This window comes from Pseudonaja textilis, chromosome 3 (genome assembly GCF_049901715.1).
Source record: "Pseudonaja textilis isolate UNSWEBS1 chromosome 3, rPseTex1.2, whole genome shotgun sequence".
Lineage (NCBI taxonomy): Eukaryota > Metazoa > Chordata > Lepidosauria > Squamata > Elapidae > Pseudonaja > Pseudonaja textilis.
This window is the reverse complement of record NC_141992.1, coordinates 187,666,654-187,681,849: the sequence shown is the minus strand read 5'-3', so window position 1 is coordinate 187,681,849 and position 15,196 is coordinate 187,666,654. Positions and strand designations below refer to the sequence as shown.

Below are 15,196 nucleotides of genomic sequence, written 5' to 3'. Positions count from 1 at the left end.
CAAAAGGCACTTTATTAAGGAAAAATAAAGTTTTCTGAATTGGGTACCAAAATAAATGATGCATACATTCAATACATGTGATGTGTCAGAAAGCAACAAATCAAACAATAAATGACATTGATTGGACGTGAGAAACATCAGACCTCCTTAAAATAAGTTGCCTCTCTTCTTTTCCCACCTGGACTTGTTTCTTTAACACTTGAAACCCTCAAAGACTTCAGAATGTGGCCAGGTTGTTTGATTGACAGTCCCTGATAGGGCTAATTTTTTTGCACATCAAAGGAAATGGCTTTGGCTGAAAGGAAAAACATGGCTTCCTAAACTTCAAACAGAGGCATAGATATCATGCTACAATGCCAATATCACCTTTATTAAAATGTTAATAATATAGCCTAAAATTCCAGATAACAAAACCACTTTCATTGTGGCAGAATACAAGATGCATGGATGGGTGGGTGGATGGATGGATGGATGGATGAATGGATGGGGAGATAGGCTCTTGATATAGGTAAATAGGAGGCAGGATACAAGATAGATGGAGGGATGGGTAGGTAGATAAGAAGATAAGAAGATAGAACAGGTAGACCACCTCACTCCTATTACAGCTACCTAGCACACCAGGACTGGAAGGCAAGGCATGTTACAAGTCCCATCAATTAGGGATTGTCATCTGGTAGGACCATGAAAAAGGACCTTCTTGATGATGGTCCTTTATGGAACATCATTCCTCCTGAGATACAGTTGGCCCACAACCTGCTGTTTTTCTGAAAGGCTCTACAAGCATTGCTTTGTCAATGGATCTGGGGACCGCAAATGGAAATGAAGTGGATGAAGTGGATGATTTGATGGTATTGTTGCTGCCATAGGGAATGAGGTGGAGGAACTTTTTTTACAGTTTTATTATATGATATTATATGGTGGAACTTTTAAAGCCACCCGAAGTCACCTAGGTGTGAGTTGGATGGCTACATAAATTAGTTTAATAACTAGGGTATCTGTTTGTCTGTCACTTTCTTCTTGTGCCCAAAACAGGTCCTAGGATGGCCCCAAAGCCAAGAAAGACCTCCAGACATGAGAAATGGCATGTTTAGCTTCTTTTATTGGAGCACTCCAGTAAAGAGGATCTTGGCATCTAAAGGAGCCGAACTCTCAAACAATACACAAACACAAATTTTATACAGTTACAGTTAAGGAAATTAACACTCTAAGAATCACACATTGGTTCCCTGACTCGTATTTCTTTTGTCTGAATTCTCCCACGTAACCCTCCATCTTCATACATCATACATGTTTATGTTGATAAGCTTTTTTAACAAAAGAGGTGTGTCTTTTACTGTTATAATAAGCTAAAGGTTACCAAAGTTTATATAGCTATGTAACTTAGATATATAAACCTTCGCTAACTTGTAACTTTCTTGGTACTAGGATCTCTTTCTCTCCTTTTCTCTTTCTTTCTCTCCTTTTCTCTCTCTCCCCCCCTCTCTCTCTGTCTCTCTGCCACAACTGAATTAGTGCAGTCATGAGCCTTTCCCCCAAAAATTCTCTTTCATCAAACTGAATAACAAGCACTACAAGCTATAAGCAAAAAAAGATGTTTTCTGCACAACACTAGAAGCAGATTCTGCCTTGATCCTGCACAAGTATTGCTAATGAATTATGCATCCCCTGAATAAGCCACTCAGGTAAGCTGAGGGGGATCTATCAGAGAGAATGGCCTCCAGGCCAGACTTAACCATTTCTAAAATTTAAGGTGACCAAAGGTCCTCCTTTAGGGAGGACAGTCCTCCTTTTGTAAGTTCTGTCCTCCCTCAAAAAGTGTCCTCCTACATGTCCTTCTTTCTGATATTTGAAGACTAATCTGTAAATCTCCATATTTGATAGATGCCGATCCAATCCATTGTGTGTGATGGATACATATCCATTAAATACATATGGATGTATTTGTATTTGACATCGCGATTCATCAAGGCTCGTTACAGTGCGGTGAGACGCAATTATGAGATGCATGCACTCCACACAGGAGAATTAAGAGTGTGTGCTATGCTCAAGAGTGCCATGCTCAAGAGTGCCATGCGCAAGAGTGCTATGCGCAAGTGGCTTTGTTTTTTTTCTCCAATTTATTTGTGTCCTCCTTCTCATTGTAAAGAAGTTGGTCACCTTATAAACTTGTCCAATTGCCTACAAAATATGCCTGCCCCCTTAAGAACATCCACTGGCAGTTGGAACAGTTGGAACTAAGAGAGAAAGCAACCATTCTCAATCTTCTCTTCCCTTTGATCTCCCTACTATGCAAGTGTAGAGAAAGGATTGGGGCCCTGTCTGTGAGACAGAGGTTAGCAGTTCAGGCAGGCATAAAACTCATGGGATCTGGGCCTTGTTTTTTTTTAATTATAAATCACACCCCCAACCTATATGCAGAAGAATGTTGCAAAGGGGTGACTACATGGTTAGGATTAGGAACCAAGAATAGCTGTGAACGTAAGCTCAAAGAAGAAAATATTTGTAGCTCTGGGGTCCTGGGTGTTCTCTGAACTAGATGTCTATGGAGATTCTCAATCATCCAGGTCATGGTTGCCCCAAAGATACTTTTTCAAAAGGCAACCTGACTGTCTTGGGTTTTTTTCCCCTTGAAAATGTGACGCTTCTCATCCAGGAAGAACTAGATGAAACTTCTTGGATGAGAACCGAAATGTTTTCAAGAAAAAACCCCCGAGAAATTCCAGTTGACTTTTGGAAAAACACCTTTGGGATTCTCCGAGCTTAGTTGTTTCCCTGCAGGCATTTGATTAATCAACTAGTTAACATGGTTCTGGCACTGATAATGTTACCTAGTTTGGTAATGAAATGTCTGCAAGAAAACAACCAGCCTCAGAGAACACCAATGACCTCACAATGTAAGCTCAGTCAGAGAAGCCGCTGTTGTATCGCACAATAGAAAAGCCACATACTGTATTTGGTATCCCCTTGTCCCTAATTTTTTTTTTTTCATTTCAGCAGCTTTGGAAGAAGGGAAAAACTTTTCTGTCTCACTGGTGTTAAGTAACTGTGAGTCAAAATCAATCTTTACTGATCTGCTGCAACTCAGCTAGCAGTGTATCGGCTGGTTCTGGTTTATTTTCCTCCCACTACAGGGGGGAAACCATAGAGACTTTGTATGGAAACCATAATTGGGGGCTTTGGAATGTATTTATTTTTATTTATTTATTTGATTTGTCAATCGCTTACAAGATAATATGTATAAGTATAAACATGAGTAAGAATACAGGAAATAGGTACAAATAAATGGGGACAATAGGACAGGGACGGTAGGCACAATTGTGCACTTATGCATGCCTCTTACACAGACCTCTTGGGAATGTGGGGAGGTCAATAGTGGATAGATTAAGGGTAAAAGAGTGGGGGTTAGAGGATGTAACAACAGAGTCAGGTAGGGCATTTCAGGCATTGACCACTCTGTTGTTGAAGTCATACTTTCTGCAATCAAGTTTGGTGTGGTTTACATTGAGTTTGTATCTGTTGTGTGCTCTTGTATTCTTGCGGTTGAAGCTGAAGCAATCATTGACTGGCAGAACATTGTAGCAGATAATTTTGTGTGCTATGCTTAAGTCCAACCGTAGGTGGCGTAGTTCAAGGTTGTCCAAGCCTAAAATCTCAACCCTGGTGGTATATAGGGTATTCTGTTGCGAGCAGAGGAGTGTAGTACTCTTTTCGTGAAATACCTCTGGACTCACTCAGTTATATTAATGTCCAATATACAGTGCAGATTCCAGACTGATGAGCTGTATTTAAGTATTGGTCTAGCAAAAGTTTTGTATGCTTTTGTTAGCAATTCAATATTTCAATTTAATAATTGAAAAAGGTGATAATGCTCAGAGACATAGAAAGGGCAAGAAGAAATAAATGTGTTTTGAGCCTCTTGGAATTCTGAAATCTGTAAATCATAAATATTCAAATCTGTAAATTGGCATTTATAAGTTGGCATTTTCATCATCAAAATTATTGTTTAATTCTAAAGTAGAAATTCCAAACGTTAATTGAATGCCTGGGAAACTTCAGATTTGCCATAGATTTCAGGCCTCCCGTCATAGGATGTGAGTCTGAATTTTTTCCATTTTGATTAAAATTGTTCCATGTGATGCTAAAGCTGACGTTTCAGAAGGCAGGCTAGTAGAAAAATGGGAGAAATAAGTGCCTAATTCTTGCCAGGATTTATTCCTGGGTTGAAGTAAAGGATTGCTTAAGTCCTCATTCTAATCAATCCCCAGATAGAGGAACATGATGAATTCTTCAGCTGGTTCCTGAGCCTTCTTGGGAGGCTGAGAAAATGGATTCCCTGAGAGACAGCGATGAAGAAGATGGGATAGAAAAACCACTTCAGTCTCATGAAACCTATTTATGTCAAGGTAAGTTTGAAGATCATCTAGAACAGCCTTTTCTGACTGCATGCTACTAACCAAAGATTATGGAAATTGGACCTGCATATCTGAACCTCTTTAATCCTGTATATCTGAAGTCCTCTAATTTGAAACCTTTGAATAACTTCAAGTCCCATGAGGAACGGTTTAAAAAAATCTAGGGAGATTGAATATGGATGAGTGAAAATTAAAGGAAGGCACAATTATTACTTTCTAATATTACAAAGGCATACAAGAGACCAACTTGAACAAATGAGTTGGGATAATGAGAAAGAATTTTAATAAAACAGAGAGAAATGTAAGAACCACTCAACAATAGAATGACATTTATTGAGACATGATGCTTTAGAAAAATTCAGTAGAAGTGATCCCGGTTATTAGAGTGTTCCCCTCTCTTGATTTAATCTTGAGAAAGAAGATTGGGCCAAAAGACCCCTAAACTCCAATCTACAATTGTTTGGTTCCTCATTCCAAGCGTATCTGTCATGCCCCTGTTGGAATCTGATTCTGAGGGGAAGGTCGAGCCAATGACAGGGAGTGTGAGTGTGTGGATCCCGTGGCTTTGGAGGAAACTGAGGAAGGGCACAGTCCAGCTGGGCATTCAGAGGAAGACCCAGGGCCAACCCCTCTTCATACTAGGGCATGCAGGGAGGAATGGAGAAGGGAGCAACGTGAGTTAAATGGGTTACAGGCGGAGAAAGGGGCCCTGATTCCCTTCATTAACTGCAGCTGGGAAAACAGGATTTTTAAAAGGGTGTTTGCACACAGCACCTTGCTGGAAGCAAAACGGGAATTATCTTTGTGTGTCAAGTTTTATCTGGGTTCTGGCGTCCTCCCACTATGTGTGTTTCGTTATCTTTTGAAGTCTGCAATTATCCTGCCCTGTCTCGTTAATTGCTGCAGCATGGTTTGTGTTGGTTTTTATTTATAATTTATATGTAGTTTGGGTTTGGACTGAATTTCTTCCCTTTAAAAACTGTTCTTGGGAGAGTTTTTTCTCCAGCTGATGATAACTGGACATTGGGGGCCAAGTTGGAGGTATTAAAGGCACTTTGCCTACTTTTGTGACTTTGTTGCTTTTGTGCCATGCCCCTTTGGGTCATCACAGTATCTATGTTGCAAATACATAGGAAACGACACATAACCAGGTCAGCCTAGGACTGAACGATTGAATTTATCTGCCACCCATCTCACGATCCAAAGCGACTCTGGGTAAATTATGTAATTTCATTAGCAGATTTTTGCGATCTAAATTGATGTTGGCTTCTGTGTATGAAAACTATGATACAGGTAATCCATGACTTACGACAGTTTATTGTTCAAAATTAAAACGGCAATGAAAAGAGTGACTTACGACCATTTTTCATGACTGCATCCCCCTGGTCACGTGATCAAAATTCAAATGCTTGGCAACTGACTCATATTTATGACAGTTGCAGTGTCCCAGGATTATGTGATCCCCTTTTGTGACCTTCTGACAAGCAAAGTCAGCGGAGTAGGCAAGTTCACTTACTGTGTTGCTAACTTAACGATTGCAGTGATTCACTTAAAGCCCTGTGGCAAGGAAGGTCATACAATGGGGCAAAACTCATGTAACAATTGTCTGCCTTAGCAACAGAAATGTTGGGCTCAGTTAGAGTCGTAAGTGGAGGACTACCTATATCTGAGTTTGTTTCTGTTGCAGTTATGCTTTATTTCCTTCCCATTGCACGACAGTTTTTACTCTCTGGTTGGCCACCCTTAGCATCATATAAATAACAGAAGGTCAGAGCCTAAGTGGCATCCACCTCGGGATCAGTCTATGCTAAGACATTTTGTGCTTTCTACTGTCAGCTTTGGAAGCCATATTCCACGCTGCCACATAGCCTGAGGAAGTGGGAGGGGGGTGATTTCAATTAAGTAGCTCGAAGTAGAGAAAATTTTTAAAAAATGGTTAGTTCAAGGTCATTTAGTATGGTGCAGGGTGAAATAAGGATCTTACTTTTGGACGGATCGTGATTGGGCCATGTGATGTGATGATGACCCAAGGGGGATGGATTTGTAGTTTGGGAAATTGTAGAAAGCTGAAAAATCTTTCAGATTCGGGTTTCCACAGATGCGCCAGATGCTATTCTAATAAAAGTACTTTTGAGATATGTTTGTCTTGGTGTTACTGATTGGAATGGAGGTTTGCTGGAATGCTGACATCTAGTTTTGCATGTATGTGTATTTCCATGCACACGTGCCTTGTGTACTTGTTTTGTTTTGCTAGGTTTGAAACAGCTATACCAATCCCAACAACTTTGTGATGTCACTTTGGGGGTTGAAGGAAGGAGCTTTCCTTGCCATAGGTAAGTCATCCCCACAGCCCTAAAGATTCCTCTACCTATACAGATATCGTTGAACTACAACACATTGAAAAAAAAACTAGCTATTCCAAACTGCTTTTTCACTGAGTAAAATTATTAATCTATCATGGCTAACACGAATGAATGAATGGATGAAAGAAAGAAAGAAAGAAAGAAAGAAAGAAAGAAAGAAAGAAAGAAAGAAAGAAAGAAAGAAAGAAAGAAAGAAAGAAAGAAAGAAAGAAAAAGAAAGAAAGCTTTATTTGGCCAAGTGTGGACACAAGGCATTTGTGTCCAGTGCAGAAGCTTTCAGTGTACATGCAAAGCAACATCATCTTCATCATACCAAACAAAGGGGAAGAGTAAAGAAGATAATAAGGATAAATAATACTATAGCCGTACTTCATGGATAAATGCATATGAACATTAGACAGTACTGTGAGAATTAGGTGTTCAATATAGTGATGGCATGAGGGGAAAATATCCTTATATCTAGTTGTTTTACATTCAATGCCCTATAGCAGCATCTCAAGGGGAAGAGTTATAACAGAATAACAGAGTTGGAAGGACCTTGGAGGTCTTCTAATCAAACCCCCTCCATGCAGGAGACCCTATCCCATTCCAGACAAGTGGCTGTCCAGTCTCTTCTTAAAAGCTTCCAGTAATGGAGCCCCAACAACTTCTGAAGGCAAGTTGTTCCTCTGATTAGTTGTTCTCACTGTCAGGAAATTTCTTATTAATTCTAGGTTGCTGCTCTCCTTGATTAGTTTCCACCCAATGTTACTTGTCTTGCCTTTTAGTGCTTTGGAAAATAGGTTGACCCTTCTTTGTGGCAGCCCCTCAAATACTGGAACATTTCTGTCCAGGATGTGAGGAGTCTGCAGATATCTTATTATTATACAATTATTTCTTCTTCTTTTTTTACAAAAGTTTTATTGAGTAAATTGTTAAAAACATTGGAGGTGGTGTTCGTCCTGACAATCCTGTTTGTCATACACATTATGGCATAGAATACATGTTTTATATACATTTATGCAATATTTTCTTATTTCTAGTCATCCGTTCTCCTACTTTCTTTTGATTCTAGGTCCTTCCTTTTTTCCCACCATCGATAGGATTTATCCCATACTTTATAATATTCTGTCTCACCTTTATCTTTCATTTCTAAAGTTAATTTATCCATCTCTGCGCAAATCCATATATTTTTTGTGACTTCACTTTCATCGGGAATTTCTTTATCATTCCACTTTTGAGCAAAGGCTAACCTTGCTGCTGTGATCACGTGTATTATTAAATAAATCACCTCTTTATTATATTTTTCTGTTATAATTCTGAGTAAGAAAAATTCCGGTTAATATTCCACCTTATGCTATACCATCTCCTCAAGCCACCTCTGAATTCTATGCCAAAACTCCTGGATTTTTCTACATTTCCACCATATGTGGTAGTATGATCTGTATTCTTGGGTACATTTCCAGCAGTTGGGTGATATATTGTGATACATTTTGGCCAGTTTTGCTGGAGGAAGATGCCACCTATAAAACATTTTATATAGGTTTCCCTTATACAATGTGGCCAGTGTTATATTTTTGTTTCGCTCCCATAAAGTTTGCCATTTATCCAAATTAATACCATGTCCAATATTTTTAGCCCACGCCAGCATCGTTTCTTTTAACTGCTCCTCCTCCAGTTTATAATCCAGTAATATTATGCAATTATTTCTGAATAATGTTTCTTAACCTTGGCAAGGTTGAAAATGCATGGACTTAACTCCTGGAGTTCCCTATCCACAAATGAATATCAATGTCCAAAGCCATCCTATGTTTATCAGCTTTTTTTTTCCTCCCTGCAGGATGCTGCTGGCATCTGTTAGCCCTTATTTTCGAGACCTTTTCACCAGTGGCAGCAGCGAGTCTCAAAATGGGGAGATCTTACTTAAGGACATGACGGCCTCCACCCTTCACAGCTTGCTGGATTATCTCTACACAGAAGAATTGTCCCTCTCCGCTGAGACGGCTCATGATCTGTTCATGGCAGCTAGCAAGCTCCAAATCCTCCCATTGAAAGAAACAGTTGGAAGGTAATATTTACAGAACAGTGGAGTTGGAAGGGAGCAACTTCCAAGAAGATACTAAGAAGGATAAATAATAATGCTACATAGCCATAGTTCATGGATAAAATACACATAAACATTAGACAGTACTATGAGAATTAGGTGTTGGACATGATGATGGCATAAGGGGAAAAATGTCGTTGTGTCTAATTGTTTTGTACTCAATGCCCTACAGCGGCGTCCCGAGGGGAAGTGTAATAACAGAATAACAAAGTTGCAAGGGACCTTGGAGGTCTTCTAGTCCAACCCCCCCCTGCTCAAGCAGGGGACTTATCTATACCATTTCAGATAAATGACTGTCCAATCTCTTCTTAAAAGCCTCCAGTGATGAAGCACCCACAACTTCTGAAGGCAACTGGTTAAGTCTTTTCACTGTCAGGAAATTTCTCCTTAGTTCTTTACTCAGGATTAGATTAGATTAGAATTAGATTAGATTAGAATTCTTTATTGTCCACGTGTGATTGGACACACAAGGAATTTGTCTTGGTGCAAATGCTCTCAGTGTACATAAAAGAAAAGATATATTCATCAAGAGTCCAGAATCATAAGGTACAACAATAATAGTCATAGGGTAAAATAAGCAATCGAATCATACTAGGAAACAGTCAATATAAATCGTAAGGATACAAGCGACAAAGTTACAGTCATACAGTCACAGGTGGGAGGGGAGGGGTGATAAGGAATGAAGAGAAGATTAATAGTAATAGTAATGCAGACTTTGTAAATACTTGGACAATGTTGAGGGGATTATTTGTTTAGCAGAGTGATGGCGTTTGGGAAAAAAATGTCCTTGTGTCTCATTTTTTCTGGTGTGCAGTGCTCTATAGCGCTGTTTCACCTAAATTTGGAAGCCATTCTTTTTCCAAACATAATTATCATAGTCTCTTTAGCAAGATGTCCTAAGGAGAAAGGAATGGGTTTAATTCTGGCAACTAAATTTCCTACCCACCACACTAGATCTTCTGCTCTTCCCTAATCACAAAGGACCTTGTAGCTTCTTTAGAAAACAGTCCAGCTTCTCAGTCCAGCAGCCCAAAACTCCCTCTGAATTATCAGGTCCTTTATACCGTCAGATACACAATACAACTAGTCCTCAACTTACAACTATTTGTTTAGTGACTGAAGTTACGACAACACCGAAAAAAGTGACTTTACCATTTTTCACACTTATGACTGTTCTAGCATCCCCATGGTCACATGATCAAAATTTGTACACATGGCAACTGACTCGTATTTATCATGGTTTCCGTGTTCCTGGGTCATGTGATCACCTTTTGCGACCTTCTGACTAGAAAAGGCAATGGAGAAGCCAGTAGAGATTCTCAAGGAATATTGAATACAGCTGTCTGCAAGGAATATAAATCCTTCCATTCCGCACTATCCAGTCAGAGCTGAAGAAGCTTCTTGGATGAGAAGCGAAACGTCTTCCAAAGAAAAACCAAGAAAGTCCAGTTGCCTCCCGAAAAAGCACCTTTGGGATTCTCTGGATGAATATGTCTTGCCTCCCTAAAATCTGGGCTGCAAAACTTTTTAGGAGTTATGTTTGCACAATACGGAGGACTTAGATAAAATGGGGGTCTTTTGTACTTCAGTGTGTTGTGGGAAAACAACCATTGTCTTAGCAAGTCATATGAACTGCAGTGGCGCAGTGGTTAGAATGCAGCACTACAGGGCTAACTCACTGCTCACTCCAGGAGTTCAATTCTGAGCGGCTCAAGGTTGACTCAGCCTTCCATCCTTCTGAGGTCGATAAAATGAGGATCCAGATTGTTGGGGGCAAGATGCTGACTCTGTAAACTGCTTAGCAAAGGCTGTAAAAGCACAGTGAAGTGGTAAATAAGTCTAAGTGCCGTTGCTATGGCCACATGAACCAGGCCATAATATAGAACTGTCATAAAGTCGGCCTATTCAGGCATAGCAAGTTGGATGGAGCCCAGTGGGATAGATTAACCTGAAGTGAGAAAATTAGTGTGTTGTCTGAAACCAACCACTTTTTCTTCAAGGCATACCCTGTGCCCAAAAGGGCACAGCGCCAGGATACTGACATGAGAGAACTGGGACAAAAACTAAACCTGATTTATACTTAACATTTACATCTAAATGTAGATTAAACACAATGCAATTTACTTTTTATTTAAATTAAAACCATTAAATGGCATTAATAGGAGTATCCCCCGTGCCTTTCATAATTTTCCCTTTCTGCCTCATTAAAACGTATAATTGGATGGCAACTTTGCAAAGAGTTCTGGGGGGAGGTCAAATGGTAACCTTTCTGGGACTTCATGCAGCTTTGGAGAACTCACAGGCTGAACTTTGCAATATTCTTGGAAACAGATCATTACAGACAGTCCAAAAGCACACCGCTCCTTGGGGCTGTTTCATACACGAACCTCTCACCGTGCCAAGGAAAGTGCTATTGCTTAACCAAAGTTGCTTTCTTTTCAAAGAAAGGGTTCTCGTATATTTACAAATGTACAGGTTGGATGTTGAGGAAGATGCTTAGCAACCTTATGCTTCCTCAAATGTCTGGAGAGAGAAATCCAGCATACGACTTATCCTGTATCTTCTATCCTTCAGCAACATTTGCTCTTTCAGTCCAAAACTATCAGCAAGGTCTCAGCCCAGGAGAGGACAACCAACAGGTTAGAAGGCAGCATGCATTCCATGGGAGAGAAGATTGATATAAAAGATACATCTAAGGATGAAAAGGGCATTTCAAAACTTGCATTTAACTTCAAGCCAAACCAACAACGATTAATTAAAAGAAGAGAATAGTGGTAGCTCAGGGTTGGTCCTTGGTGTTCCCTGAGCTTGGTTGTTTTCTTACAGATGTTTCATTACCCAACTAGGTAACATCATCAGTGCCAGAAGGAAGAGAGGTTTTCTCTCTATTTATGTACAAGTGGCTTGCCCTATCAGTATTGGTGGGAATGTTTTTGGTGGTTCCTTGATCAGGCTGTTGTTCACTGAATTGGATAATAAAGCATCTGTAAGAAAACAATCAAGCTCAGAGGTGGCCCTATTTATTTCTAACAACCAAGGATCCCAAAACACACGACTGGATTTAATCACCTCTTCAAATCAAATCACCATCCTGAATCATAGAATTTCTTTAGGGTGTGCAATGAAGTTTGGTGCCTGGGTGGTGTGGTGGCCTAGAGTTGGAGCCCTCACCTCACAGTGAGGAGGCTGTGAGTTTGATCCTGGGGAGAGACAGATATTTCTCTCTCTGAGCACGAGGAGTATATATCTGTTGAATATAACTCTGCATTGATGACAGGAAGGGCATCCGGCCAGTAAACACTCAGCTCCATTCAGTTGCCCAGACTACACACCACAAGGGATTATGGAGTCATTAGATGATGATGATGATGATGATGATGATGAAGAATGAAGTTTGGTGCCTCTGAACTGATCTGACAATTTTGATAAAATTTATTTGACTCAAGAATGTCTGTACAATTCCTGCAAGTTTATATCAGTTTGTAGTATAAACTGTTGAGTTGAATTGCATTAACCACCAGGATTTGTACAGACTCATTGGGCTGACAATTTGAATCAGGTCTTGGATGATTTGTACACTCTTGGTACTATCTGGCATCCCAAAATAGAAAGCATTTAGAGTGAGTTTTCACGTAAAGGTAAAACAGATGGAGGTATTAGTAAAAACTGTTTGACTCTACATTTATCTTCGCTTTTCTCTCAGGTTTCTTGAGATGAACATTTCCATGAGTAATTGTCTCAACCTGTATGGCTTGGCTTACGAGTTCAATCATCCACCCTTGCTCCAAGCAGCTCTAAGCTACATTGAACAACACTTTGGAACCCTCACAAAGCAAGAGGCTTTCCTGAATCTGGATTCCGGTGCTCTGATCAATCTCATCTGCTCAGACCACTTGGAAATAACCTCTGAACTGATCATCTATCAGGCTGTGCGCAGTTGGGTGGAAGCTGCAACCTCCGTACGTCTCCCGCTGTTTCAGAAGCTTCTTGGACATGTCCGCTTTCCACTGCTCACTCATGATGAGCTTGTTGATGTCCAGGCAGATATTGCAGAATATTATCGCCATGTGCGCCTCCGGTGGAAAGAGATCGATGGGACAGGGAGATTGCTAGAGAGTGGTGGGCTCAGAAAAGGCATGTATGACAACTATTTTGTGTGTGTGGAGGTCAATGAAAACAGAATCCAGGATGGAGACAACCCGGAATCCTATCTGCATTGTTTTGATCCTCATGCAGAGAAGTGGGAGAAGTTACCACCAGTAAAATATCTTAGCTACCCCGGATGTGCTTCCGTGGGATGCAAACTTTATCTGTCTGGTGGTCAGAAGGACAATTGTACATTTGTTGATGTTCTTTATGAATATAGTTCCTTGACTAGTCAATGGATGCAGCTTCCATCTATGACTACAAGCCGGGCTGTGCATCCCTTCCTAGCCTGCCACAAGAAACTCTATGCTCTTGGAGGCTGCAATGACTTGGGTCCTCTTACTTCCGCTGAGGCCTTCTGCGTGGAGCAGAGCACCTGGACTTCCATTGCTGACCTTCCCCTTGCTCTGATGTACCCTGCTTCGGCAATGCTGAAGAATAAGCTCTACTTAATAGGAGGGAAAGCTTCCTGGAGTTACCGGGGCCTTCTTATCTATGACACAAATGCCAATTGGTGGACCGAAGTGCCGATGGAGTTTGCCTGTTATGGCGCAGCTGCTGTCTCAGTTGGAAATGGGATATATGTTTTGGGTGGATACTCGGAGGAGAGGGGCAATGTTGTAGTCCACACTTCAATGGGCAGTGAAGAAGTCCCTTCCTGTACCAAAGGTAGCTTTTACCTCTGCGAGAATGGCAGAGTCAATTGGGAAGTCAACATACCGGAATTGCCCATCGCCTTGGCATTTGCTTGCGCATTGGAATTCCAAGGTAAGATTTACCTGTTAGCGGGAAAAGATGAGAACAACTCCTATAACATAAGCTACAGCTGGGTACCCGAGGACACAAGCTGGACCCAATGCCCAGAGGAAATCCCTGTCACCAATGAAGTGAGGATGTTCAACTGCGCAACCCTGAAGATGCCCAAAAAGCCAATCCGAATTCTTCTGCTTGCAACCACAGCCAAGTCTACTGTCACTGGGGTAGACAATGCCAAGAAAGGACACCCAGGTTCTTACACCAATGATGGCTGTGGTCTGAACTGCTGTTGGGGTTGACATTGATGCCAAAGGGCTCCCCCAATTGCCCCCTATTTCTCTGGCTTTTAGCAACAGGCTCACACAAAAGAAGACAGTCTCTTCCAAATGTAGGACATCTCTGGCCTCAGGGCGAATGGGCTTCATGGATATTCCCTTTTAAAGTCTGCTTGGGAGGGACATATTATAAGATCAATACCATCAGCGCTCCATTTGTCCTTTCCAACATGAAATGATTACATCTTTGTTAGGCTTGTATTAAAAAGCCCTGGCTCTGTTTTAGGTTTTTTTTTTGGTATTTTCTCCATCCTCAGAGATCACTTGGAAAATTATTTCATCCATCCATTTATTTGTTACATTTTACTTTGACTGCCCTCTGAATAATTCCATGCTGCTTATGTGTGGCTCCCAGCCAGGAAGTTCAGATCTGGCTCTCTAGTTTTGAAGGCAGAAGCTCCCCGTAGATATTCAGATGATATAAATCAGGGTGAAAATACCTGATTTTCTAATTACAACAATGGAAGTTACTGGTTGGGTTCAAACCTTATGTGGACACAGAATTCGTTTTAATTAGAGTCTGTTGGATAAGCCACCATGGCTGGGCCCACATGCCTTCCAACTCATTAACTGTGATTTGCAGCCATTGTGGCTGAGTGAGAAGCTGTAATCGTGCTAAGTCACACAAGCAAGGAAGCTTATAGCTGAACTCTGCATGGAACTGAGAACACAGAAATAATGTTCCTTTCTTACTGTCAGTTAAGACAGAGGGTGGTCTCCAGGTTAATTGTTGTCAATCTTAGCCAGTCCCTGTCACTTAAATGTCAAGACGAGAGGAGACCATATAGAGAAGTTGTTTTTCTTCTCTATCCAGGTGTGAGATTCAGCCAGCACGGACTGGTTCAGGCGAACTGGTAGTTCTGGTGTTGAGTTGGCCCTACCCACCCACCCCTGCATTAGTCTGTCCTATATTTCCTTTGTTAGAAGCCCAGCTGATAGCTCAGTTGTTTTACTCACTGGGGCTGCAGTAGAAGGTAAGTTTTAGAGCTGTTTTCAAATGCATCACACACTCAAACTGGTTGTTACACTGGTTGAATCCCACCACTGTCCCTATCCACTTTGATAAAAGGGAACTTGCTTCCAAAAATTATTTCAGAGAAG

The 15,196-nt window shown here is 40.9% G+C and overlaps 1 protein-coding gene across 1 annotated transcript; it reads left to right on the top strand.

Annotated features, from left to right (window-relative positions):
- Positions 1-4,324: 4,324 nt before the first annotated feature.
- LOC113438368 (kelch-like protein 26) lies at positions 4,325-14,059 on the top strand. Its single transcript, XM_026703705.2, has 4 exons — positions 4,325-4,403; positions 6,667-6,745; positions 8,595-8,822; positions 12,562-14,059. The coding sequence occupies exons 1-4, from the start codon at positions 4,325-4,327 to the stop codon at positions 14,057-14,059; spliced, it is 1,884 nt and encodes a 627-aa protein (XP_026559490.2).
- Positions 14,060-15,196: the final 1,137 nt, after the last annotated feature.

Coding starts and splice junctions, on each gene's coding strand:
- LOC113438368 (XM_026703705.2), top strand. CDS start 4,325: ATGGATTCCCTGAGAGACAGCGATGAAGAAGATGGGATAGAAAAACCA. Junction 4,404..6,666: donor TGAAACCTATTTATGTCAAG/GTAAGTTTGAAG, acceptor TTGTTTTGCTAG/GTTTGAAACAGCTATACCAA. Junction 6,746..8,594: donor AGGAGCTTTCCTTGCCATAG/GTAAGTCATCCC, acceptor TCCTCCCTGCAG/GATGCTGCTGGCATCTGTTA.